Source organism: Sceloporus occidentalis, unplaced genomic scaffold (genome assembly GCF_023333645.1).
Source record: "Sceloporus occidentalis isolate IW3139 unplaced genomic scaffold, rSceOcc1.0.p SCAF_538, whole genome shotgun sequence".
Lineage (NCBI taxonomy): Eukaryota > Metazoa > Chordata > Lepidosauria > Squamata > Phrynosomatidae > Sceloporus > Sceloporus occidentalis.
Window position 1 is genome coordinate 1 of NW_028317518.1, and position 27,997 is coordinate 27,997.

A 27,997-nucleotide genomic window follows, 5' to 3' on the forward strand; every position below is an offset into this window, starting at 1 on the left:
GCAGCGCTCTATGTCTCGATGATAATCGCAGGCAGGAGAGGAAGGAGTTGGTGTCCTCGCCGACGTTCCCTTTCCCTCTCTTGGATGGCAGCCCACCTGGGACGGTCTCAGGAACCCGACACCCTACGGGGAGTCCATCATGTTAATATTAATCGCCCCGCGCGTTCTTCTCACCTCCAAACGTGTATTAGGTGCAATGTGGCCGCTATTCCTCCTATCCCCTTATGTTCTCTTGCAGAATCATTCCAGCTGACAGATTTTTAGAGCTTGTATAGAAAGGGAATGTGATGGCAGATCTGGCCCATTCGGCCCCATCTAGTCACCCGCTTTTCCTGCTGCAAAGGTTGGTTTCTTCTTAGATTCTGGAGCCATATGCCTATACCATGCCTGCTGTATTTACAGCTGCCACTTCTGCCGGGAGGCTGTTCCACGTATCTACCACCTCCTCCGTGAAGTAATCAATTCTATAATTATTTACTAAGCCATGTGATAAATGTAAATTTTCTTGAATACAGAACGCTCCATGGCGAAGAATTCTATTTGAATGCTGATGTGATGAGCTTATGTTTAGGGCGCGATACCCGCCGACCCTTCCCCTTGCGTCTGGGAGATGATGAAACCCTTAAGCCCATCATCCGACGCTCTTCAGCAGTGACGAGTGTCCGCGGCCCATGGCCGTGTCTCCGGATATAAGGAGAAGGCTCCTGGCGATGGGTTTCTTCGCCTGCGTACGGAACACACCTTTGTTTGTACCTGTGACTAATATGTAACGCTGACGCTTGTCTTTGCAGAGGAGGAAAAATAGATTGTATACCGGAAGTGTTACCCATTCCAGAAGAACGTGTTGTTCTTGGATACCGTGTATCTGTGCCTTCCTTACTGCCGGGGGGGGGGGGGGGGCGTCATAATATTCCCCTTTGCTATAATACAATCATTCTTTTTGCTCATCATACATAAAAGTTGCTTTAAATTGGAGATGCCCCCCCCGTTACTACAATGTTGGCAGCTCCAGTAGGCCAGAACCATGCAATCACTGGTTTTTTTTTGGCTTTCCCATAAACCTGCGCCCGTACAGATCGTTAAGCCCGGTCACGTGCGTCCTCGGTCTAAAGGACATGACCCGATAATTGAACCGATCCGACGCGACTCTCTCTGCTCTCCAGCAATTACAGCCCAGCTGTTTGACGCGGTTACGTGGCGTTATTATGGCTGCTTACTCAGCATGCGGAAAACCTTCGGGGTGCGCGATCTGAGCTCTGCGGACTTCATTGAACCCCTACCCGATCGGTTTGACCTTTTTATATACGGTTACATAGTATCTAAGGTCATCATATGTATTGAACGGTTAGACGAAAGATAAAACACATATATTATATGCATGTAATGGGACCAAAGAACAGTAATCTTAAATATGTCTGTCTTAACATATATATATATATATAATATAATATAAATATATATATATGTGTGTGTGTTATACAAGAAGTATTTGTTGAGTGTATGTATTGCCCATGGAAGAACCAAATGCTGACTCGTTATTTTTGTTGTTTGTGGTTATTTTACTATAGCATTTCCATAAATCCTTTTGGCCCAAAAGTCATATATTTAGCATCATGGATTTAATGGGTTTTTCTCTGCTCTGAGCGGTTGCCCTCTCTGGGTCATCCGGTAGCCTGTTCGAGTGACGTCACACACCTGCCTTTGGTTAGGCTGGTGACATCACACAGCTGCCTTTGGTTAGGCTGGTGACATCACACAGCTGCCTTTTGGCTTTGTGTTCCCTTCGGATGGCAATGACACCGCACCGTGTAATATTTTGGATTCGCAGGAAGGGTCCAAGCTCCGTAAATGTGCCGTACTTCATATTGACTTGGCCCTGAGTTGTAAAATAGGCTGCCGCTTGATGCACCGATCACTGCTACTGACGAGACATCAAGATTAAAGTGGTTTCGTGTTCTCATTTCTTGAATGTTTTTTTGCTTTTTTTTTTATTATTTCCATTTGTAAAACTTTTTTTTTTTCTTTTTTTCGAGCGCTGGATTATAAATACGATGTCTTTTCTGCCGGGGTTCTGTGACTCTTGACTTTGCAGGAACCTCGACCTTAAAGATCTTAATGATTAACTTCTCCTCCCATTATTAGCGAATTCCCCGGGATAGAATCGTTGTTGGACGCGGAATTTATTTGCCTTTATTTGAAGCGAATTTTTTTTTTATGAAATAGATGTGATACTTAATATATAGCGCTGACAGATTCAGTGGTGTTGTACAACAAAAGATATAAATAAACGCAGGTATGCAGACCCTGGTTGTTGGATCTTTAAAATCATTAAAGGGACAGTTTAATGTCAACGGCAACCCCTCTAAACAAAAAATAAACTAAACCAAGTGCCTAAGCTAGAAGGATAATCTGGCCACTGAGTTGGCCACGATGCCCCGTGCACACATTCTTTCCATTATTGCCATTTTTATTTATTTTTTGGTGAAATGCAGAATTCACTATTTGTTTAACATAATCCAGTCATGTTTATTGATTACCCCGAGTGGGGGGAGAGCTGACAGAAGTATTTGGGTAGCTGTCATGTTTAACCTTTCGGTAACACTGTGGCATGTTTCGGTGACCTAGGCACTCCCTTTTTATGATGTCATACATACCTCTTCCACATCTGCTGCCTCCTGCTTACATCAATAGTCTTGTTTCCATGTAAACATATGGAGAGCCCGAGCCATCATATTACATAATATACTGTGTGTGTGTATGTATATATGTATGTGTGCATGTGCTTCCAAATGCTTTATGGAGAAGACAATAAATAAATATTTTTGGGACTGGAAATATCTGTATTAAAATGTCATCCCTGCACCTTTTAATGCTGTCTATTAAAATCCTTATGCAGCGGTAAGGAGAATATACCTCGGCAGCGCGTTATTATGCAAGCTTTACGCACTTCGACTGTCTGTAATTTCGGGAATAATTACAGCTTTCAGAAGGTATTAATGTATCTTTGGTCCCGCAGACTGAATCTGCCTCGCAATCAGCTGCCTGCATGTTAGATGTTTGGTAGAAACGCTCGGGTCTGACTGGTGTAACCGATACCGCGTCGGGTCTCGGCCTTTCCAATAGCATTTAGTAAGGCAGAAGTTACCGTAAACCTGTGTCCCGAGCTCTTATGGCTGTTTATGCCATTAAGGGATTTATGGGACGAATTATGTATTTTGTTTATGTGCTGTTTCTATACAAATTAAATTTTATGGCTGTAGAACCCTGTGATAGATCCATACCCATACAAAAAGGCGGTATGATCGGTGGAAGGATGGACAGACAGGGGGATTTGGGTCCCCAACAGGGACGTTTTGGAGGTATGCCAATTGTACGGGAGTATGTAGCATGTCTACTGAATTGACAATTTTAAAAATAACACACTTTGTCTTAAATTGGAGAAGGTCTGACAGCTATGCCCCTTATTGTGGTGAGCTAATGGACAACAGGACAATTGGTGGCCCTTATTGGACAAACCACTCATAGTCATGCTTGGTAATGCTCCAGGCTTGATCTGGAGTCTCCAGATGAACGGCTGCTTTCCCTAGGCCTCCAGGTAATTTTTCTTCTTTCTCTGGGCAGGGGAGCAGCGTTGTCCTCGCCTACTCCCTGCCTGCTCTCCCTCCTACTCTCATCTCTCATAAGGCAGAGGGTCTAGACCCACCTCTGCCCAAAGATACCCCCCTCTGAAGCGTGTTTTTTTTGTTTGTTTGTTTTGCTTTTATTTATATGTCTCGTATTATGGTGTTTTGATACAATTTAATGCAAAAACAAAGCCAGTTTACTGTACGGCTCAGATTAAGATGGACCTTCCTTGGATCTCAGAGATGTTGGAGCGTCCATGTCTTCTACAATACAGTAGAGAGAGCGCATCGTTCGTATACGCAAGAGCGATACCAGTTATACAACGAGCTCTCGCGCCTCCAGCCATCCACTAGATATGACATAAGAGGTTTATTTAATTAGCAATTCTGCAGATTCTGTTATTACATCACCTCTGGTGCTTATACTTGGCGCGCAGAAAGCCAGTCTTGTTATTAAGGTTGTTGGGTGTGAACACAAATAATTAGGTTGGGTTTCTTGATTAAGAATATCACAATACAGAGGTTTTTGCCCCTGCATGACAGCAAACCATCTGGAAAAACCTGATCGCAAGTATTGCTTGTGACTGGATGATGGATATTTTAAGCAATATGATGCATTTCTAATGCAATACGAGACATATTATGCCCTAAAGAAGAATAAACAAGTTGTTTTGTATCTTGTATATTTTTACTATAGCGATGTAGTAGTGGAATTCTACTTCTTAATGTAATATAAGAACAGTATCCACTTTACTTTGTCAAACAGTTAATCAAGGCCAGATTAAGGCACTTGGGGCCCTGGTGCAGTTACACAAAGATGGTCCACAAGGTACTTGCCACATCCACTGCTTGCCTCCTGGGTGTCCCTCATAGCCATACCTGAGAACTTTCACTCTGACTACCCTTTATGGGTGAGTGGTCGTGTTGATGCTGGAAACCTTTCTTGTGGGGAGGACTGCGACCCCTTACTCAAGACCAAGAGTTTCCTCATGGTATCTGGAGAAGAGGCGCTTCACACGGAGTCCCTGGGTGAAACCCAGAGAGCTCCTAGGTATACGTATAGCTAGAAGCTCCCTCGCTGTCCTGCTGATGTTGAATGCTATACTAGCCCCACACGCAAGAAAACCTGTTTTCTGGAGGGGAAATGGGCTGGGGGTTTCCCCATAGCGACCTATAAAAGCGGTGCTTCACACGGAGTCTACAGGTGAAACATGGAGAGCGCCTAGGAATGCTCATAACCAGAAGCTCCCTCACAGTGCTATGTTGAAGGAGACCACTTCATGGGACCCAATCAGATGTCCACCTTGTTGGATGAGTGAGAGAGGATGAGTGTGGGCTCCTAACAGGGCTGGGGACCTGGAGTAATTGCTCCATGTGCTTCACCATTAATCCAGCTCTTCCATTAATGTGTCTGCATGAGGCCCTTGGCCCAAAAGAACCCCACATCAAATAAATAAGAGCCGGACGTAAAGAATATGATGGCCCTATATAAAAAAAAAATAAAAAATAGCAAGCAAACAGTTGTCTGGCTAGTTTGTACACACATGTATGAGAACTGTGTAATCCTAAATATAACCAGAATCTAAGAGCCTGACTGAAAGATAACCTCATTTCAAGGCAAATCTTAATATAGCCATTTTTTTCTATGGAAAGTCAGTTCATACAGCTAAAGCATCACCTTTCTGAGTAGAGCGATAAAACAAACCCAGTAAATTGGGACAGTGAGCAAACCTTTTTTTGGGTTATAAGCCAAAAATAGTCTCCGCTACATTCACACATCACTATTTTAATTGGGGATTGTTATTGTGCACAGACTCCAGTGCCTTTTACTGCATGCAAATCCATGCAGGCGTTCTTTCAATATTGGAGTAAGAAAATGAGGCGTTTTTTCTGTAACTCCTCCCCCAGCTGCCTCTGCTGACACCAGTGAGCATACTTAAGTATGCCTCTTGCACATGCTCAGTAGAATTCCCATTCTAGTCAATGGGAGTTGAGCTCCTATAGACTTGAAATGGGATTGGCTGCTGTTTCAGTCACTTAAATGGCTCACGCTAATGCTTCCTGGTTTCAGAAGCGGCAGTGAGAGGAGGAGTGAAATGAGACAAAGGTACTTGGAGTCTGATTTCTTACCTGACGGTTTTTCCATGCTCTTGACAGGAGATCTATTGTTGGGCATTGGTCGAGCTTCGATACGCTGTTAAAATGTAACAATTGATATGATACGATATGTCATATATGATAAAGGAAACTGTAATTTACTGTACATTTGATCAAAAATAAAAATCTATGTAAAATGTATCCAAACTTGCAATTTACTATTCCTTTTAATAAAAGTTCTGCCAAGGAAGGAAGGAATGGATGCTGCAGCCATAAATAATTTGCACCATTTAATTTCAACACATCACGAAAAGGGGAAACCGGAAAACTCCCTTACATGTTTCATGTCCACAGATGCTTGATCAAAGCCTATGATTAAGAGCAACGTGTTTTCTGGTCGCCCCCCACCTCACTTATGATGTCTTGAAATTAAACGGTGCAAATTATTCACGGCTGCATCATCCATTTATTTCTATTGCCGGTTGGGCTTTCCGGGTAGGGCGAGGAGGCTAACGCTTGTGCTAAGCCATCTACTCTAGTGTAGCCAATGAAGGGTTGCCCTTGATGGCCTTGGCATGGCAAACAGGTGCATTTCTCTGAATGTTTAGTTTGAGAACAGTAATAAGATATATGATCATATATATATGATCTTTATAGAGTTGGGAAACTGAAGCAAAAACTCTAAATGCTTCTATTCTCAGTTTTAAGAATATGGTTGACTATCGCTCATCTATTGTAAAGATCCATGGAAGAGAGTCCTTCTTCGTCTTTGTGCACTTGTTGCTCTCCCAATATTATGACATGGTATTATGTAAAGGCTCTTAGTGATTCACACTATTGCAGAACATCATTGCGAGCCGGAGTACAACAGTGACCAAGTGAGCCAAAAATGTGCGATACCTGATTAAACCATAAACCACCGTCGTATTCTCGGAATTGATAATCGCTTATTAAGTCGAAGCAGAACGCATCCAGCACTGGATGAATCATAAGCACTGGAGTTACAAGGGAAATACGCCTGACACGAGAACAGGCAGAGTGGTAACTATGTAATCATCCACGCTTAGAGACGCAGTGCCCTGGGTGTATACAACATCTCAAGAATTTGCTAGAAGCAACTGATGTATAAGTCCCATCAGCCGTAATGCGTACAGTCCTCTCCGGGCTGGAAATTTCCATTGGTCTCTGACCAACATACATTGGAGCGTCCAGAGGTAGACGACCCGGTGCTTCCCTTCTTCTATATACGAGGACAGTTTAATGTCCCTTCAATGTTGACTGGTTGACCTCCCTTATGTTTTTTTTTTTTTCCAGCCATGTTGGATTTACCACTATGAAGAGCAGTATATACCATCAATGTTTTAAAAAATATTTACGAACAAGGTTAGGCCAGGCTTCACTGATGTCTTTGTTTAGTTTCGTATTTTCTTATTTATTTCTAAATATAGAGAATGTACGTGATTTGTGGAAAATGCACAGGTGGAACCCCCGTGAAGATCTTGCCTTTGGCCCAGCTTGCGACGGTCACTACACCTGCTCTCTTGGCAAATATCTGCCATCACCGTATGCTTGGCATCTAGGACGCCGACGCTTAAGTAGCTGCCGTATTGCTGGTTGTCGATTCGGACATATTTTCCTTGTGTTGCCTATGACTCATCCTACGCCGCATGTATTATATCTGTGTTCTGCTGCATATGTGTTGCCAGCTTCCTATTTATAAGGGGATTGTCAGCGTCGAAAGAGCGGTAACAGCTTGTGATTTCTTTGGAATGATGCATGTTTTCGTAGTAATGTAGCCTTGCATGTATTTTCCCCCATTTCCATCCCAAAGGTCCAATATGAGCTGTGAGTCAGTTTTCATGAAATGTCATTTATTATGTAACTCTTCTTGCTGAGTGATGTCACTGATTTTCCTCTAGTGAACATATAAGTTATTATGGTGGAAGTTCTTCTTCCAAGTGTCCCTCTTGTGACACTCCAGCCATCATTTGAACGTTAACCCATACGATGGCTGATAAGTCCCTTTAAATTTTCGTGGTGTCTTACAAATTAATAGTGAGATTCTGCAGAAACCCCCATATGCATTTGTCTCTATCCCCACCGCTCGCCTAGATGCCCTGTTCAGCCAAACGGCACATCTACTTGCCACCAGTGAGCTCCAGCGTTTGTTCTGGAACGCTGTGGGCAGGGGTCTGTATAGACCCCTTTGTGCATGCACACAAAGTGCTCCCATTGGCTGCTTGACATTAGTCCGTGACCTGGAATGTCATTTGATGGAGGGGATGGGGAGCTCCAGTGGGCCAGCTGCAGTTTCTGCCTTACGCAAGAACCTGTATATATGAGTACTTAGTAAATATTTTCATCCTCACTTTTTGTTTGGGGGATCCCAGAGACTAGAGTGATCCTTGAAATGGGACAATCCCCCTTGCGGTCCAATCCTTTCCTCCCGTCATGTTCTTCTTTTTCAGGAGCTCAGAATGTTTGCTAGATATGAGGGTATCACAGGGTTCTACAGCCCTAAAAGCCCCAATAATGTGAAAAGAAAGGGCTAAATTGCAATGTGATGTTAAGAATATTCTATCTCTAATGTTGATCTCCAATTCTGAGTCTGTTGCTGAATAGTTGTGGAGTGCAGAGAAGATCGTCCACAATTTGTTTATATCCTGCATCCTTGAACAAATCAAAAGCTTCAATGTCTTTTCATGAGAACAAAGACCCAAAATGATAAAGAGCAGAATGAAAGCCCTTTATAGGTATTTTAAGGCAGCTTATTGTACTTTAGAGATTTGACAATGAACCATTTTTTCTGATTCAGTAGAAGGTCTCCTATCTGTGACCGTGAACATTGGAAACTTATTAAAACAAACTCCCAAACAGAGAACAGTTGTGGAACTCGTACTCTAGAATGCTTGACCAACATGCGGCTGGCTGAACATCCTGGAGTTGTAGTCCACAACAAAGCTTTCCTGTATTGAGTATGTAAGCTTGAGGGATCTCTAACTGGCATTCCTCCCACCGCAGCCAACCTCCCGCTCCTCTGTATGAACCACTTTTAGTACCAGTGAGCTTGTGTTTCCATGGAAACAAAACCACAGTTTCGAGAGGACACTTGTCTGATAGATTCCCACGTAGAGTCAGCATTTTCGGGTTACTTTCCCGATCCATATAGAAAGCTCTAATACGGCTACTATGAAATGACATTTATAAACCACCTGTAGCTATTATGTCAAAATCAGACATAATTCCAAAAAATATGTAACTGCTTCTTGTCTCCAGCGACAGGATGATCTTGTGTAGAGTCAAGAACCAGAGACGTGTCTTAAGATTGGTTTTGGTTTCACACGGACATGTGCTGTCACAACAGCTTGGAACGGCGGTCTCTGGCTGCACCGAGGCCGCCTGTCTCTATAAAGAACCCCAAAGCGCGATAGCCGTAGTCACAAAGCAACAAGCTTCACTTTAGTCTTCTGTGTGTCTCGTGAAGACACCCCGTACCAAACGTTTTCGATCTAAACTCCATTTAATTTATGTAAACCTCTCCCTGTATAATGCAACTTTCATAATGGTAAGCAGGAAAGGTAGCGATTTAAGCATAAAACCTGTCGTCCTGTTTCTCCTGGGGATTCTGCGTTGTTGTCAGACAGGGAGCTTGATGGCCGCTTTTCCGTCCTCCATGGTTTTATGTGGATGTGATTGATGGATGTTTGTTTTTTCCTTTTATAAGTAAAATAAACATGCCATTTTATGGGAACCTTCCTGACAGTTCTTGCTGTTACAGTAGGAAACCCTTCTTTCATCATGAGGAGGTGGATGTCTACCTCGTGATGGTGGCCCTCAGCAAACGCCCGGTAGATAAAACTCGGGTGGTATCAAAGGGCTACGTCGTGGTAGCAGACAAAGAAACCCCGTTGTCGTTATGGTACTTTGTATTAGTGACTACAGCAGTATCCAACTCTACATAACACAGGAACAGCCAGCATAGAAGAAGTTTACCCATTTACTCAAGGAGAAGAAAAGCCACTTCCACCAGCTTTAATGTTCTTTGCCTTTGATCTTTAATATCCAGCAGTATATGGTCTCCATCAAAAAGCACAGGGATATAATTGAGGGTTGAAGATGCTTCTAAAGATTCCAAGCGAGAACATTTTCAGTTCTGTCAAGCCCCAGTCGTAGGTGGTCTCCGTGTCATCTTTCTCACTCGACGCCGCTAAACGACACATACTAATGGAATGGCAAGTAAGCGGGACCTGGGACCTACTGATGGGAGTTCGTATCATTAAGAAATGACAATAGAAATTAATCTGTGCGTCAATATTCACTGTTAAACCATGTTCTGCTTCAGGATGCAATTGTGAATAGGTTATTGATTAATAAATATTGTCATTATTTACAACCACGTATGTATAATGGCTGCACTACTGGGTAACGCATTTTTGCTTAAAGATGGTAACACTGTTAGGAAGGATAAAGTCTTGGCATCGCATGGTACCACCTAACCTCACACACAGCTGCAATTGGACTACCCAACTCCTCTAAAGGGCCACTCATAGGGAACAATTAGGCAGCTGCTGGGGACAGGGCTCCAAGCCATGCCATGCGAAAAAACAAGGGTCTATAACGGGGCAACAGACCCGCAAATCACAACTTCACCCATCAAGGCTTGGATTCCGTCCTCGAGAGCCATTGGCACATCTGGATATCAGGATGATGCATTACTTAATGATACACAGTGTTAATTATTTGTGGCAGGACCATGGTCCCTTGACGACGGCATGTTAACCACGAGCATGACTGAACACCCGTATGGTCCTAATATTAAGGTTGTTTCCTCTCTCCCATCTTTCAAACACCTTCCGCTCGAAGCTTTGCATATTTATAATAACACCCAGAGCGTACAGGGCCGAGAAAGGCTTGCGGTGGGGGGGGGGGAGAAAAGTGCAACTTCCTACAACTTTCTCTCCTTGCACACAGAAACCTGTCCACTTTCTTTGTTTCCAGCGAATAAAATTATAGACTATTCTGCTTTAGTGACAAGCGGAATTTTAATTTCCCACCATGTGCGCTTTCAGGCTTTTGAGCTCCTTGTGACAGCTGTACAGAGAATGCCGCAACCTGCCCATTAGCAATTTATAGCTAAGGTGGATGACATCGCCTCTCCGAGCCCGGCTTTTTTTTTTTTTTTTTGTATAAAAATAGTTTTTATTTTGTACATGCTGGTTCTGATGCCCCATCCAACAATATTACCTCAGCACGCATGCAAATCGATGGAATTTTTTCACTAAAAACAGAGTTGAGAGGAGAGCTTGAAGTCCTTTTAGTGCCTACACTTCACTATACATTATGAAGCTTCTGTTGCAAGGTGAGCTTGGCTGGCCCTGTATAATGTATAGTTAAATCAGTAAGGTGTCTTCTGTATCCTCATACCTTGGATTATGGGTTCTATGGGGGCAGCTTATCCCTTGGTGTCAGAGAAGCTTGCTAGTGTTGGCCCCTCATAATGAATAGTGATGTGAAGGAGCAGAACCACAACTCTCCTGGAAACTCTCCTCTTCCCTTTTAGTGAATAAACTCCAGTATGATTTCAATGGCGTTTTTATATGGGGAATTCGCGCTGCCCAAGGTCTGCGTGACCTTCACAGGTTCTACTAAGTAGAAAGCAGATGTTCTTTAATTCCTTATCTTAAATGGTTACCAAAACCTTCTGATGTATCTGTTTTCTTAAAGTAATTTACATGAGCCAACACGGCTTGTTTGGTTACGTGGCTTTATGTTTAATGTGTTACTTGGGCAAACAACAACATGCATCGGTCGGATTACAAAATGTCTACATTTATGATACTTTTCTAATAAACATTCACTACATCAAAGACAGATAATGCAACTATTGTGACCTATTTGATGTGTGAGGTTAACGCTGTGTTCTAGAACGTTGCGTATACAGAGCTGGATCATACCACCGCACGCTAGTACCATTCGGCCTTCGACGTTAAAAGCCTTCCAGCTACCTCGGATGATGACTGCTAATATGACTTTGTCCTCTATCTTAATAAAATTGCAAGCTTTGCTCCAGAGAAGAGTCTTGATCCTGTTTGTTAGGAGGAAAGGGAAATGTTGGTGGAGATCACAGTATTATAGTCCACTAAGGCATCAATTGTTGGAGCCATAGCTACCTAAGCCCAAGAATGTGTCCGTACAAACAGATATATCCCTTTAAGAGGAACTTCTGACGTGGCATACGGAATTTAATGGCGCTATATATAAAACAAAAAATAATAATCTACCTCCTTCATTTTCCTTGTTTCTTAAAAAAGAATATTTTGAAATCCTCACGCTTTCCTCCCAACTTTTCAAAGGAGGTGTATTATTATTAATAATAATAATAATATTATTATTATTCGCTGTGACTTTGGGACCTATTGATAGCTCTTTTTTTCTTCAAATGTATAAGGCATTTATAGGAAGGCTTTAGTGACTTAAAATAATTTAGAACCACATTTCTGTTGTTGACATGGGCCTAATTGTGACCCGGGGTGTAGAATACTCTCATAGGCTTATACTGAGCCATCATCCAGGCCTTTCTTGTAAAAATCTAGGACAGGTCCGTCCACGGGGACATCCAGGTGGCATCTTTGTTAAGTCAGCTATTCTTACAATACAAACTCTCTCCGTAGACGTGTACCCGAGGTGCGTAGTGTTACCTATAAACCTGTAAGGCTGGTGCCATTGGAATAGGTAGAGTCTATTAGAATGATTCATTTTAGAAGAACTTTTTTTATGTTTACTATCTATAGAGAGCGATGACGGTTCTCTTATAGGAGTAACCCTGCTGAATAACTAGAAGGAGGGACACAATGGACAGAGAAGGGAGTGAACCTGTTCTTCTATCTTTTTAAAGGCCCTCTTTCACTCCCAGCCTGGTTATTGTGCCTAAGGATATTGTAACCGGAGATTAACTCTTTATTTTGGAGTATGGGTTTCATGCCAATAGTCTCAAGAGCTTTCAAAAGTTCAAGAAGGAGAGGCTTAAGAGTCTGCATGAAGTGAATGAACTCTCTTGAAGTTCCCAGAGCCTCGAACAATAAATATTTGTATGGTATACGCTATTTCTGTATAGCATCTAGTAAGGGTTTGCTTTATTATAGTACTTCCTGCGTGGACCTTCATTATTCGCCAGGTTCTGTAGCAAGATAAAGTCTTAATATGTTTACTTAAGATATGAGAGTCCGAAGCATAAATATTCAAAGCAAACCGATAAATAAATCAAAGAATGAGAATCCCCCCCCCATAGGCTTTTTTCATTAAAATGTGTGTTCTAGGTTGTCTAACCGCTTTCCTGACTATTATCGCTATACTAGCGTTTTAAATTAATTTGTCGTTTTTTACATTATTGTTTACATGTAACCAAGTCATGCTTTATCATCGTTAAAACCCATAGAGTTGCTCGCTTCGATGCGCTCGGTTGGAACCTTGCAATGTTCCTTTTTTTTTTGTTGTTGTTGGAGAGGAAATGATCATCGTTTTTATAGTGTATGTTCAGTAAATCCTGCCTGGTAATAATTTTAGCGTTTTTACTGCCGTGGGATATTGCGCTGCTCCGGAATAGATACCGAGACCCTATAAATTCTGCTACTTTACTGCTTTTGAAAAGTTAGCCTCAATTAATACATTGGGTAACGAGGACCGTATTAACTTTGTATGAAGGATATGATGGTTTTTTAGGCATATCTGCGAGTCTTCTAAGTGAGCTGTCAAATATTAACCCTTTAATAGCCCATCACAACTATTATAGCACTGTGACTTGCCCATGGTGGCAACCAGAGACACCTTTTGAGATCCATGATGTCTTATTCTGGCCTTTTTTCTGTGGATTTGTACTGCCATACCGCAAAAACCCCATAATAAGTTGTGCTCGCTCGCTGATGAACAGTGTCCTTCCATCAGCAGATGATTGCTTGGATTGGGTTTAATGGACAGGTCAACTTCTCAGGACAGCTTGTAATTATTTTGGAAACATGCCGCAGTGAAGGACTCTGAATACTGTGGCGTTGTGTATAAAGTCGTACAGCATTGTGGGTGAATTATTGACCTAAACCTGTACTTTTCTGTTTTGTTTTTTTCCAGACAATTATGGAACAATTTAACCCATGCCTTAGAAACTTCATAGCCATGGGGAAGAATTACGAGAAAGCTTTGGCAAGTAAGTTACGTGGAAACCCAACCGTACCATCAATGAATCTGATTCTGCACATTGACCATTTCCATATGCAAAAGAGCCGCGCTGTATACAGGGGACACGCTAGTCGTTGTGTGGTCGTTTATCGAGCTCGTTTACTACATAGCACTGGAGTATTCACCCATATCATGCTTATAATTTAGGTGTAGAAGGCTTCCTGTTCTGCAGTTTAATAGGTTTAAGGACACCGGTTTGTGTACGAAGACCACACAGACCTCGCCTCCTCCTCGTTGATACAGTTCATCCTTTTTGCCTCACCCAGCGGATCACGACGAAGCCGCTAAGGATTACATCGAGCTGGCTAATTCAAGTCCGAGTATTAAATGCAGTTTTGTGTAGATTAGCTAGCTTCAGGCTGACCATCCCGGTTAGCGTAGAGCACGGGCAGCTGGTTAGCAGGGATAAAGCCTTCTATACGCCACACCGATTCTGGTTTGTAATCTGTTAACCCCTAAAGGGGAACGAGGAGCGGGAATGCTGACTTGGTAAGACGGTCCCCCATAACCGCCTTACTGAAGTGCTCTATATACCACCCTTAAAGGTCCTGGTTGAGTGAGATGTTGCATGTTTAATGCAGTGTCGGGGTCATAAGAGGTTCTGTTTAATGTTTGGGGAGGTTCCATATCAATTGGTTTCTTTTCTGTCTTTTGGCTATGATCAAATATAGTACCTATGACATGGGGAAATGCTTGATCTTCTGGTGAGAAGAACAAGACGGCTTGGAGAACGTTGTGCTGCCTCAACCCCTGCGTGGTCCGGCTTGTCGAGTTCTGAGGATTATGATCATTTTAGTCCAGCAGTGGTAGTTGGGCCGTAGTTCCTCTAATCCTTTTTTATTATCAGGACTATGTGGGGAAAAACGGTTCAGGTTCACCGTTATCGGCTGACTCTGATTTAAAGACACGACTTCTAGAGATGGTATGAATAGGTTCCTGATTGTGTCCCGCACGGCAAATTATCCCTCCTTGTCTCTTTAGTTCTAATCTAACTCTAGTGTGATAATGCCAGACAGTCCATCTCTAACAAAACACCTTTTTATAAAGGTTAGATAAAGTCACCAGGAAATTTATGTATTTTTTAAGCTCCCACATCAAAAAATCATGCTTCCCTTTTTTTTTTGTGTGTTTTAATCGCTATTTTCCTCCCATTTATCCATGTTACCGTTTCCTTGTGATATCCATGGCTTAATTGTACATTCAGACACACTAAGAAATTATTAAGGAGAGAAATTACTTCTCCGAACATCTTGGATAGGTGGCTTCTGCCTTTCCATAGCATTATCCTTATAGAAATATCCATAGAGAATACCACGCTAGCAATAAAGAACCTGTTTGGTAATCACATACATAAAGAAGGGTTAACCGGTGAATAATACAGGGGATTTTTTTTTTAACCATCTAAAGCAGGCCAGTGATAACTGGAGAGAAGCATGGACCACTTAGGCAGCTTTTAAACCCCCCCCATTTTGAACAGGGGTTGTCTATGGCTGCTCTGCGCACGTTATCCCCCTGTTGTATTAACCTAGTGAAGCGTGATAGCGTAACTCTCACTACGCCGCGTTTAATCAGCCCCTGCCTGCGAAAAACACGGACTGCTCGATTTGTTTAGGTTGGGGTAGTTAAGCGTGTGTAACTTTGCATTTTAGTCGTATTCTCCGGGATTGTGTCTTTCCGACGTGCAGTCAATCCGTTTACTTAAGTAGTCTAGTTACCGCCATTTAACGCTATGTTAAAATACTGTGTTTTAGTGCCCCTTTTTTTCTATGAAAATGTTTAGTAAAACTAGTAACTTTGCCTTCGTAGTGTTTCATTTAGCAATTGTATTTCTAACTTACGTTGGGTATGGTATATTATTGTAAAGGAGCTAAAAGCACTCATTGACTCGGCTTAGTTTAAAGAAAATGGTTTCATCAAGGATGAAACCGTGATTTAACTCCGCACTGAAAACCACTGATCGCTTGTGATACAATATATGGACAAAAGTATTGGGACGCCTGACCGTTACACCAACAGGGACTTTTATGACATTGCATTTTATGACCATGATATGTCCTCTTCAGCATACCAAGATATTTTGGACAATGCTCTGCTTCCAACGTTGTGGGAACAGTTTGGGGAAGGCCCTTTTCTATTCCAGCATGACTGTGCCCCAAAAACTTGACCGAGCCGACATCAGTGCCTGACCTCACAAATGCTCCACTGGATGAATGGGGAAAAAGTCCCACAGACACTCCAAAATCTAGTAGAAAGCCTTCCCAGAAGAGTGGAAGCCGTTATAGCTGCAAAGGGGGACCAAGTACATATTAATGTCTATGTATTTAGAATGTGATGTCATAAGAGTCCCTGTTAATGGTGTAATGGTCAGGCGTCCCAATACTTTTGTCCATATATTGTATCACAAGTGATCAGTAGTTTTCAGTGCTGAATTAAATTACAGTTTCATCTTGGATGGAACCATTTTCTTCTAACTAATGAGTGCCTTTAGCTCCTTAACAATAATATACCATACCTTTTTACAGAAGTCATATTTGTACATAGAAGGGACGGGGAAGAAATCATCTCTCCTATTGTGAGAGCAGATTGTAACAGTTAATACAAATGACTTCTCGAGATTTGCTTTTATTTGCCATAGATGACTATTGGGTTACTAAACGCTCACGTTGAAATGTGATCTCGGACCGGTGTTTCCAAGCAAACAATTACTAAAAATCCTCCGCCCCCCTGTCTTTGCCGGGACTTAAACAGAACACCTGGATGGTTAAGTCATGCGATGGGGGAAATCGGAGAAGAAACCGGTGGGGATAACACGCTTAATGCGTCGGTGCTCATCAAAATATCTCGTCCCATCAGCATAAACAATGGGCTTTATGTGTCAGAACTGTCAGATTTGTGTGTTTTTGTATACAGTGTGTATTGCTTATTGTGGGTCAAAAGTGACTAAAGTCAACAGTTCCTATGAGTAAGCGCCACTCGCCTTCTAGTCTCCGTGTATACTAGCGCTGGCTGATCAATAAAATATACCCACCCGCATCAGACCTTTTGTGTGCGAGGTCTTCTTTTGCTTTTTATTCTTCCATTTGGAGAGACCTTGTAGACCTTTGGCACCGGTTCCTGTCTTCTGCGGTGAATGCGGGTAGAAGCAAAGCTGTTGAGATCAATACTTGGCGTGCAGCCCGCTGTTCTTCATCGCTGATATCTTGTTGCTTACCCAAGTGAAGTGTTTGAGTGACCTGTCGTTGCAGAACCTGAAAACCAACCTTGGAGCTCTATTTGGAACCATTCTTAGCGCCCTAAAAATCTCAAAACAATGATCAGTATTCATCGGACCGCAATGTGATTTAATTAATTCATTGATATCTGTATCAAGTTTTACAACTGTTTACAAAAGTTTATCATTGAAACTAATAGACCTCTTAAGATAACGATCGCTCGTGCCGTTTATACCCCTGGGATCAAGGCAGATTGATTTAGTCTTCTTGTCAAAATCCATGTTCGAAAGACACAAAATTAGTTCTGTTGTTGTATTGATTGCCATAAAGTTGTTTTATTCTTCCAAAAAGTCGATTTAAGTCTCCGATATTAAGTAAACAACCGCTAATTGGCAGCGTAATAGCCCATTATATAGGACGCAATGTAAATTTAAAGTGGTTTGTAGTTTATTAGCTGATGGGGGACGTAACAACAGTATATATGTAATGAATTTTATTGCTACAAGGAAATATTGGAAAACGGCCTATTAAGCCCATAAAAGCAGTATTAACCGATGATTGAGATATGCTAGACGTATAACAGTCTTAACCAAGCTTTTCCAGAAACCAAGGGGCACGGTAAGGTTAGTGAATGTGATGTAAAGCTGCGATGGAGCCATTTTTAAAGAACCCCCTTTCATTTAAGGGCAACTTTACCAATCGCCCCATCTCATGTAGCGTGTCCACCACTCATACCCCCTTCCCTGCTTGGCGTCCTCACCCTAGACCGGTTACTGCTATAATCTCTGCTGATTATAAAGAAAAATCAATTGTCATTCCAAAACTGTTACTTTGTAGCAGAGCGTGACGGACCCAAGATGATTTCCGAATATATTTATGAACGTATTTTCTTTTCAGGTGTAACGTTTGCAGCAAAAGGCTACTTTGATGCTCTGGTAAAAATGGGAGAATTGGCGAGTGAAAGCCAAGGCTCAAAGGAACTCGGTAAGTGACGCAACTCACTGTTTGATATATTTGTATGGATGGAAAATAAATGGCTGATGACCAAGAGGGTTCTAGCCCGTGCGAGCTCAATGGACATGGGCCAATTGCCTAACCTGGAAACTTCTCTTTCTATGTCTTTTGTTGTTGGATAAATGTCCACATTTTCTAGATTCCTCTTTTGACCATTTCTTGGTGGTTTTTGACATACATTGTGGAGCCCTCTAATAGTTGTCTTTAGTTGATTTTGATACTTTTTATTGGACCCACAAAGAAAAGAAAATGTATAACTGCACTTTCAGGACAAAGAGACCTCTGATGTCTCCTCATTCCAATAGAAAGCATCAACTAAACTTTCTCTTGAGCCAATTCAACTATATGCATTTTTTCTAATTAACAAATATAGGCTATTCTACAATCATTTCTGGCTGTAACATAATTGAAAAAGGGGTTTCTAGTGATCAATTAGCCTTTTAAACTTAAACTTGGATCAGCGAACACAACGTGCCATTGGAACACAGGAGTGATGGGAGTGATAAAGGGCCCTTGGAACACAGAAGTGATGGGAGTGATAAAGGGCCCTTGGAACACAGGAGTGATGGGAGTGATAAAGGGCCCTTGGAACACAGGAGCGATGGGAGTGATAAAGGGCCCTTGGAACACAGGAGCGATGGGAGTGATAAAGGGCATTGGAACACAGGAGTGATGGGAGTGATAAAAGGCTATTGGAACACAGGAGTGATGGGAGTGATAAAGGGCCTCTGTACGCCTATGAAGAGATTCCAATAAAAATCCAGCTACAATAGTCATTTACAACATTAACCCCGTCTGCGCTGGATTTCTGATCTATTTAGTGTTTTTTTTTTTAAATGAACAAAATATGCTTTTCTTGCAAAAACAAGGACCCCAAACTTTTGAGCGGTAGTGTATGTCTTTGGTACTGATCATGCTTTATGCCAGTTACTATGCTTGGTTTGAATAACGGGTATAAATTCCATTATATATACCACATGCTGGGAATAGATAATTCATGCTTCCTTTCATACATGTCATGTCATTAAATATCCATCTATCACAGTCTCATTCTGCATCTCCTCTTGAGTTTATTTCTCGTTATTAATATCTTTTTAGTGTAATTGTACAAGGTTAGGTTGTTTTGTTGCAAATCGTTACTCCCCCCCTGTTATTTATGAACAGCGGTGACCAATGTGTCCTTAGTCAAGAAATGGCATGTAGCAAGGACGATGTGGCATTGCATTCCAGGGAATGTGACAATAACACATTGTAAAGTTCCCAGAGGCTATCTGGCATTTCTGTGTGATAAGCATGGGTGAAAAAATATATTTATTTGGGTTTATTTTTAATTTTGAAATTTCTTTAATTTTACAAATCAAGAAGCCTAGATATATTGGTTATTTTCCTGAACAATATTTTGGAGTCTCCAAGATTGAGATATATATATATATATATATATATATATATATATATATATATATATATTAGTTGATGTTCTGATGAAAGTCTGAAATAAACAAGACTGAAACGTTGTTTGTGTGGTTATTTGGAAAGTCCCTGGAGTGCCGGTAACTATTTTTGGACTTTATATATTAGTTTAAGTAGAAGAAATAATAAATTTAAATCCATACAGTTTTTGGTTTTTTTTTTATCCTCATTTTCTATATAGAAAGTTTTTTTAATCCAACGTATCATTGGATATTTGGTGACGCCTTCATGATAAGCTTCTGGTACCCTCAAAATAAAGGCAGAATTTTTTTGGATCAGTCTTGATGGAGGTGTTTTGACGTGCTCTTATTGCTTGTTCCGTTTCATATCTACTGTATATATTTCATACTTTGAAAACTAGGTCTTTAGTCAAAGTTAATACTTTTTTCTTTGGACCTCCAGTGAAATACTTTTTATTGGTTTTTTTTGTCGAGCTGAAGAAGAGATCTCGAAAGTCTGTATGATCTTTTTATATGTTGGTCCAATCAATCAGGTATCGACTTCCATTGATGACTTAATTTGCCCTGTGTAGGGATGAGGCTAGCCTCAAAACGTTTAGTGGAATGAAAAGGCAGAATATGAGTGAGGATTGGGCATGGGCACGTGTCATTCTCTTACCAGGAGAGAGAAGATCCAGGGAAGCAGTATGGCTTCTTACGCTTAATCCAACACCAATAAAAAAAAAATGCTCTTCATTTCGTTGACCTCAATCGGTATTATGAACGGCCAACGCTAGATGGGGAGGTGATTTCCAAGATCTCTTCCCATATTAACCCTACTTTATATGGAGCCAGCACAGCTCTTCTTGCAGGTGAGGCTCAGCAGTGTTAACCCTTCACAACTCTCCTGTAAGCCTCTTCGAATCCCAGATGTGAGATCTTAAAGAATCATTTTATAAAGATTGGATTAAATTCTTAAGAGATGTCCTTTGTGTCAGCGACTGATACGTTCCTTTCTGGGTAGTCATGTTGTAACTTCTGTATCTGTGCTACTTAAATTATCCGTTTCCCTTTCCTGGTTAGGCTTATTCCCTCTTAATGATTAAGCAGCTTCTAGAATAGAATAGACATTTTTTTTTTCCTTTTTTTGTGACTCACTGATATTTTTAAAGTGCTAGGTTGGCTCTTGTGTCATTAATCACCAGCTTCTCCTTTGTCTCTCTTTTGCTTCGTTTCTAGAAGAAAAGGCCCCTTTGCAGTTTGCAGGAAAGGATAGATGTGAGCCGTATAGTCTAATAGTGTCCTAAGAAGCTAGTGATTATTATTATTTGTTTTATATAGCGCCAGATTCTGCAGCGCTGTACAAAGGGTGAACAGGCCATAACAGTATATAACATAACAAGATGACATGCAGATACAACAGGCCCTGGTCAAATGAGCTTACAATCTAGAGGGAGTTAGGGTGTGTAATACAAGAAGTAAGTGAAGAAATATCAGGAGTGTGACTGTGGGAAAGACCTAGGGCATCGACCCCAGCGCCACCCTCCACGGTCGGCGCACCTTTTACAAAACTGACTGCCGGGATATGACATCATATGCTGGAGTGCCGTCTCTTAAGGGTGCTGGGATATGACATCATATGCTGGAGTGCCGTCCCTTAAGGGTGCCGGGATATGACATCATATGCTGGAGTGGCGTCTCTTAAGGGTGCTCTGCGTTTTTCTATGAAGTCTATGGAAGCTGTGCTGAGCGGGCGCAGCGTCCGTAGCATAAATAGGCCCGTTGGGGAGATCAAAGATCTGTTCCCAACAACTTTTATCCTGCTTTTGTTTTTCCTGCTGGTGCTTTAACAATGTCATGCCGTAACCCCCGAGGGCCACCCGTTTGAACTCGCAGACCTGGCGAACGTGCGTTGTTGCTGTGGTGTCTGAATAATAATCTGTATCTTTTATTTCGCGATTCCGTTCTTTTAACATCCCGCTTACTGTGAGATGCATTTCCCGGTTGCGACTCTCATTGTTTGCGACCCTTCTAGACCTCCCATCTCGGGCTGGATGTCCCCGGGTGACGTGGGAATAGTGAAAAAGGAGAATCGTGATTTGTAAAATAAATGCTTTTCGTAAACCTGGTAATTGCTCTTGCGATCCCGGCAGGACCCGCTCACGCAGAAAGCATCCGCCTGAACAAGTGGTTTCTTTCTGTTGCGCGGGTCTTCTTGGGTTCAATGCGTTAAGAGCCGGTCTCCCACGCCATCAAACCCTCATCGGTTTCTGTATTAAGTAGCGCGTCTCCCGGACTTTATCACTTTGATCATTTTTTATTTTTTTTTCTCTCTCAATGTATTACTGTGGTTTAATCGCGCGTCCACCGCCTTTAGCCTACTAACTATACCCCTGCATTTTTCCGCTGCCCCTGGTTGTGTCATTACCCCTATGTGTTGTGTCTTGAAAAATGGCTTCTGCAACAAGTCGGTAAATTAGGTTGTTACGGCTTCTACAAAGCTGTGTTCCTGCTTGCTATGTATTCCAAGCCGAGATAATCTGTCCCTTTCTGTTCCCCAAACAGCAGCGTATCTTAATGTTCCTTTCGGTCTCCAGTCCTGTTATTGTGTAACACGGAATCCTTTTGTGTCCTCCGCTCCTTTCCTTCTTTCTCTCCCGCAGGATTGACTGAAATATTTATATTCTGCAACATTTACGTTTCTCGCCGATACTGCAGCAATATTCCGACGTGTCCTTGTAGCGCTCATTCCTCTTTCCAAAAATTGGTGAATACCTGTACTTGATCCAAGGGTATTCTCGGCTTTCGTGACGGAGCTGACGTTTCACCATTTAGTTTACAGGCACCCGTGAGCCAGAGACTAATAACTCTCCATCTTAATTATATTCAAAGGCATGGGGTCTGCAAAAAAGTGGGTACTATTGTATGGCTACCTTCATGAGAGCTTGCTTGGCCCCTAGGCAATTGCCAACCACTCATTTTAAATAATAATAAAAAAATATATATAATCGGTGTGAGTATGTACGTGTGTGTGGATATATATATATATATATATATATATATAATTTTTATTTTTTGTATGGTAGGTAGAATTAAAACAATTGCAAGCCGATTTTATATAATTTAAGTTAAAATATAATATTTTTAGCTAACTATGTAATAACACTGTGCAAAAAAAAAATATAGTTATTCTATTGTTTTCTATATTTAAATCTTAATCCTTTTTCAAGGAATTCAAAACAAGTCTTGGAAATCGGTCCTGAAAATATTGATTGACGCCTGCCTTCGTGCTTTGTAAAGCATTAAGAATACGCGGGGATAATTAGCTATATGTGTCTAATGAACCTGTAACGATGTAGTCGTAGCTGCCCCATTTAATATTTATAAAGGTTGCAGCTCCATGTTTAAAGGCAGCTGGTATCTTACATATGTTTTGGTAAGTCTGATCCTCATTGTGTCTTGATTTATATTATTATATGAGCTAGATAGTCATCACAGCCTTTCCTCATTTCTTAGCAGGCTAGGCTGGTATCATCTACCGTGTTAATCAGTCATGTATTAAGACATGCAATTTTCCACTGTTTCACCTTCATTAGGAATGTGCTCCTAGCGGTAAAACGTTACAGATAAGTAATCATTAATGTGAGTAGAGGAGCTTTCAGCGCTAGACAAAGATTTATTTGTTAAGTTCCCCTCCCTACCAATGTGTTATTATGTCTGTATTGTACAATGTTTTCAGCAGGAGGTATACGTCTACGTCTTCTGAGCTTCCTTGGTACCTCAAGTGGTGGTGGTCCACCATCATTTGACTTGTGGCTAAATGTTAGATGCCTCTGGACACAAGGTTAATGTATGTGTGTAGTTACCACAAAAACCTATACCAGGCAACACCAAACTCATCCAACCATGTCTTTATGAACCTTGCTTTGTGTACCACTATAGGGACAGAAATATTTGGACACGTCTCTTAATTAATGAAATCAGGTGTTGGGCCCCTTGCTTCCAGGGATTGAAAATCCTAATGCTTCAGCATACCAAGACAATTTGGACAATGTCAACTTTGTGAGAATAGTTTGGGGAAAGTCCTTTTCTATGCCAGCATGACTGCCCCCCTCAGCGCACAAAGCGAGGTCCGTAAAGACATGGTCGGATGAGTTTGGTGTGGAAGAACTTGACCGGCCTCACAGAGCCCTGACCTCAACCCCATCAAAAATTCCCACAGAAACTCCTCAAAATCTTGTGGAAAGCCTTCCCGGAAGAGTGGAAGCTGTTCTAGCTGCAAAGGGGGACAAATTACATATTAATGTCTATGTATTTAGAGTGTGATGTCATCAACGTCCCCGTGTAATGGTCAGGTGTCCCAATATTTTTGTTAATATAGACTACATAGTGTAGCCACTCTGGTCTTCAATAATGAAACTTCTAATGTCCCATTTTTGTCCCAAAGCAAATTTACTTCCAGGTTCAAATACGACAAAGTCACAGACGCACTGACCTTTCGTATCTGTAGTGTTTTGCAAACATATCTCTGTTTGGGGTATTTTTTGCCAACCTTACTAGACAGAAGCCTTTTGTGTTTTATTAGCCTTGCAGCAAGTTGTGCCAGGTGTCTGGAACGCTAGAAGCTTAGTCCGAACCCTCATGAGATGCTGTTCCTTGCAAAATAAGTTTCACCGCAAAGAAAATGATTAAAGCAGAAAAGCAGTCTTGGCTTCTTTAATTTAGCGACAAATAGAGGTGAAATTAATCGATTTGCTTTAAAAACACAATGCTCAGAACAAGAACAACAATATTTTGGAAAGAAAACATTTCATAATTCCATGAGACTTACGTTTCGGAAAATGTTTGTAAACCACTAAATGGGAGATTTAATAGGCGAAACTGAATTGATCAAAGGGGAATCCCATGGGAGGGGGATTTCTGAGCATAAACTCGAGCGCCGTATACAGTAATGTCCGTCGGTACTGACAAAAACCTGTTTTTCATCTTGTTTGCCCCAATAACCATTTTATCTGGAGACCTGTCAGTCATGTGATATTTTCTGTGACTTTCCACTGAGCTGATGCTTTATGGCAGTGATAATGAAGTCCGTTCCTTCCTAGACTTTCATTAGCCAGAGTGTCTGGCTGGGTGATTAAGACTGAGCTATTCTATTGTTTCCTACAGGCAGTATAAGGAGTCAGGGTGTTTGTGTAGTTGATTGGGATCAGATAACCGACTGAGAACATGTACAAATGCAGTTGCAAGGGAATACAAACACTCTTGCGTTTAGAAATGTGTATGCGTAACTTCTATAGCCACGCTAAATGGATTTCCAAAATACAGAAGTTATGACTAGTTGGTCACAAAGTCCTATATTATTGGGCAATAAAACCCTAATACCCAAATTCAATAGAAAACGTCAAATATTTTCGGATATCCTGCAAAACATGTGAGTTTAAGTAAAATGCGTTATGAGGAATATGTGGGTGAAAAAATGGCACAAATGGTGGCAGAGATGGGGCGTTTAAAATCGGCTATTAGCAAACCCACAGAGACTGAAGTATGGCTGAGCCACGAGCCCAGAAAAGAGCAAAATCACCAAGATACGATGAGCTGCATCTCTTTCTATCTCAGTTGCTCAGAAAATGAAGCCATTGTTACTTCGGACTCCTGTATGAGAAGTATTCTCCATAAAACCCTACCCTGTGATGCTGTCTTTGGAAGGACACCTGTAAGAGCCATCTTTCTTTTAGGCTTCCATTTTTTTTCTAGCTTCGGGACCATCTCAAAGGTTTCTTGGTCATTGGCCTATTGCCTGTTCCATGCATGTTTAAATTCTCTACTACTTCTGGAATTCCACCAGCTCCTCAGTGAAGAAATACTTTATATAATTATATCTACACACCTGCCTCTCTACTTTTAAGCTATGACTTCTTGCCCTTGTGTGTCCCTCTTGTATCCATTTAACCCCCTCCAGTGGATTTATATCCTATCCCTTATCTTTTCAAGGCAATCTCTTTGATGTCTTTGATGTTGGGACCCTGTCATGTCCACATGATGCAATGGTTAGAGAGAAGGCATCACCGTCTATGTTTTGGATTATGCCATGATATTTATTCCACAGAAGTAGCGTTTTGAACCTGTTGAGTCTTTGCCCAGGCTGCCTCGATTGGTTTCCTGCATATTGTGACAATCTGGAGTTGCTCTTACGGTACAGACTTTTTTTTTATTTTTATTTTTTTTAGATCTTCTGCCCAATGTTTTGTGAGACAGACTCTCATTGTATCCCCCCCATACCTTTTTAGATTTCCATAGCTGGCCAACTAAACCAAGCACTGTCCCTATCAAACCCAAACTATAGCCCTCTTTACACCAGGAGATCCAAAAGTTGATCAAGTCAAGTAAATCATCCAACGCTTATTCGTATTTCATGGCCCTCATGGTATGGAATAGCTTGTATGTGTGATTCTGAGCACTTAATGGTAAAAAAACCCCTTTATTTGTGTACCATTTTTTCTTGTAAAAGTTGTTTTTTGTGCAGCTCCATATAAATGTAGTTCCTTTATGAAGAACCGTATATTACCCACTCGTTATTCTATTATATAGACATCTCCATAGTAACAAGTGGATATGGAAGGGTTTAGTAAAACATTTCCTTTTGTTCTTTTCCCATTCATGGCAGAGCATACTTTTTTTACATTTTGATTGGTTTGCTATAAAGGTGTTTTTTTCCCTTTTCCCTTCTTTCCATCAGCTGTACAGATCATAGTTCTTACTATATAGGGATTTTAGATATTTAGGTACTTTTATATATTTCTTTATCTCCCAATACGTAGATACCATTTCTGGGTATTGAGTGTCTATGCTGATTAAACCGGCTTTTTAATGTTTTTTGATGGTCTGCTAAAAATGTTAAATAACCTTTTCATGTATGAAACTGAAGCTTTCTTTTATTTTATGTACCAGCAATTGTTGTGTGTGTGTGTGTGTTTGTTTTTTTATCAATTATTTTTTGTTCATTTTGTCAGCTTAAAACAAATGATTTGCTCCGAACGCCCACTAAATGACATCCTATAAAATGCTTAACCGTTCTTGTAAACCGTGACCTCAATCATAGGCTTGTATCTTTGTTCTCGACGGACAAACATTGTGTAATGTGCCGATGAGCAGCCGTGAATGAGAAAATGTCTAGAATAAAAAATGTCGTTTTTGGAATTACGGGGGAATTTACACTGATTTATAGGGTACTTCATGGTTATTATTTTGTTCCAAAATCCTAGCCTACTCTTGATTCCTGTGCAATGTTTTATTTATATATATATATATATATATTATATATAAAAAAATTATTCCAATGCAGATGGATTTTTTTAAATAGAATACTATTTATATAGAAAATATTAGGACACCAAGCAATATATTAATTAGCCTTGTTGGACGTAGGCGCAGATGTCCGAGCATCTCATGCATAAAAAAGACGTTTAGGGAATTAGTGGTTTCTCCCCAAAAATCTTATTTTACATTCTTTCCCTTTTTTGTGAATTTTTCGAATCTGCCCTCACAGTGAAACACCTTCCACCCCCGACTCGGCTCAGCCATTATACCCGCAGAGCCGAGAGTGTTTATGAAGTCAAGTGGTTTTAAGCCACCCACTGAAAGCCCTTCGCTCCTTTCTAGAAGCAGCGCCTGCGAGTAACGTAGTGCAGAAGCAAGTTTTTCAATTTCCGTTTCAACAACCGCCGCAGCTTGTTGGCGATGTAGATAAGTTACCCTGGGATGTAACAGCTGGCTGAAGCAAGGCTTCCTCCCACCTCCACTCATTACTCCGTCCACACTACAGACAACACTTATCTCAGTTTGCCTTCTACTAATGGAGAAATGCCGTGTATGGATAACCCCAGTATCATTCATCTTGTTGGACGATGATCTAGTGTAAAATGCCATATTTTATGTCTATTAATTGGAACTCAAACCAAAGGAAGAATTCAGCGCATGCCCAGGGAATACCTTTCATAAACTTTGGGGATTCCATCACGTTACATGGCCAAATATTAGCCCACAACTACATCAAAGTATAGAGTCCCGCTGATTCAGCTGCTTGGCAAGACATATAGCCTTGTCAAATTTGAAAGGACTCGACAAACTTGGGGTACTTTCTAATAATTGTACCGGTTAGGCTTTCCGAATTTTGAGTCTTTTTTAATGGGACACCTCAGCCATCATACTCACTTTGCAGTTGGCCATGGTTCCCTTCCCGTGTCCTTCTGCCCCTCTTTCCCCCTCTTGATGCCCTTCTTTTCTATAAGCTCAGAATGTTTGCTGGGTATGAGAGACCCCTGTGAATATATCTATAAATGTAAATGAGTGGCAAAAGTGGCCGCTGGAAATAAGAAATGGCATGGCCCATGCCTTCAGAGTCACGAGGCCTAAG

At 41.2% G+C, this 27,997-nt stretch overlaps 1 protein-coding gene across 2 annotated transcripts in view; it reads left to right on the plus strand.

The window, feature by feature from the left end:
- The first annotated feature begins 13,841 nt into the window (after positions 1 to 13,841).
- LOC149271188 (BAR/IMD domain-containing adapter protein 2-like) overlaps positions 13,842 to 27,997 on the plus strand; it is a 45,301-nt gene continuing 31,145 nt past the window's right edge. For both annotated transcript variants that reach the window (XM_089507557.1, XM_089507556.1), the window contains exons 1-2: positions 13,842 to 13,917; positions 18,059 to 18,145. In XM_089507557.1, coding sequence (XP_089363683.1) covers positions 13,848 to 13,917; positions 18,059 to 18,145 — 157 coding nt within the window. In that variant the 5' untranslated portion in view covers positions 13,842 to 13,847. The remainder of the gene's footprint in view (positions 13,918 to 18,058; positions 18,146 to 27,997) is intronic.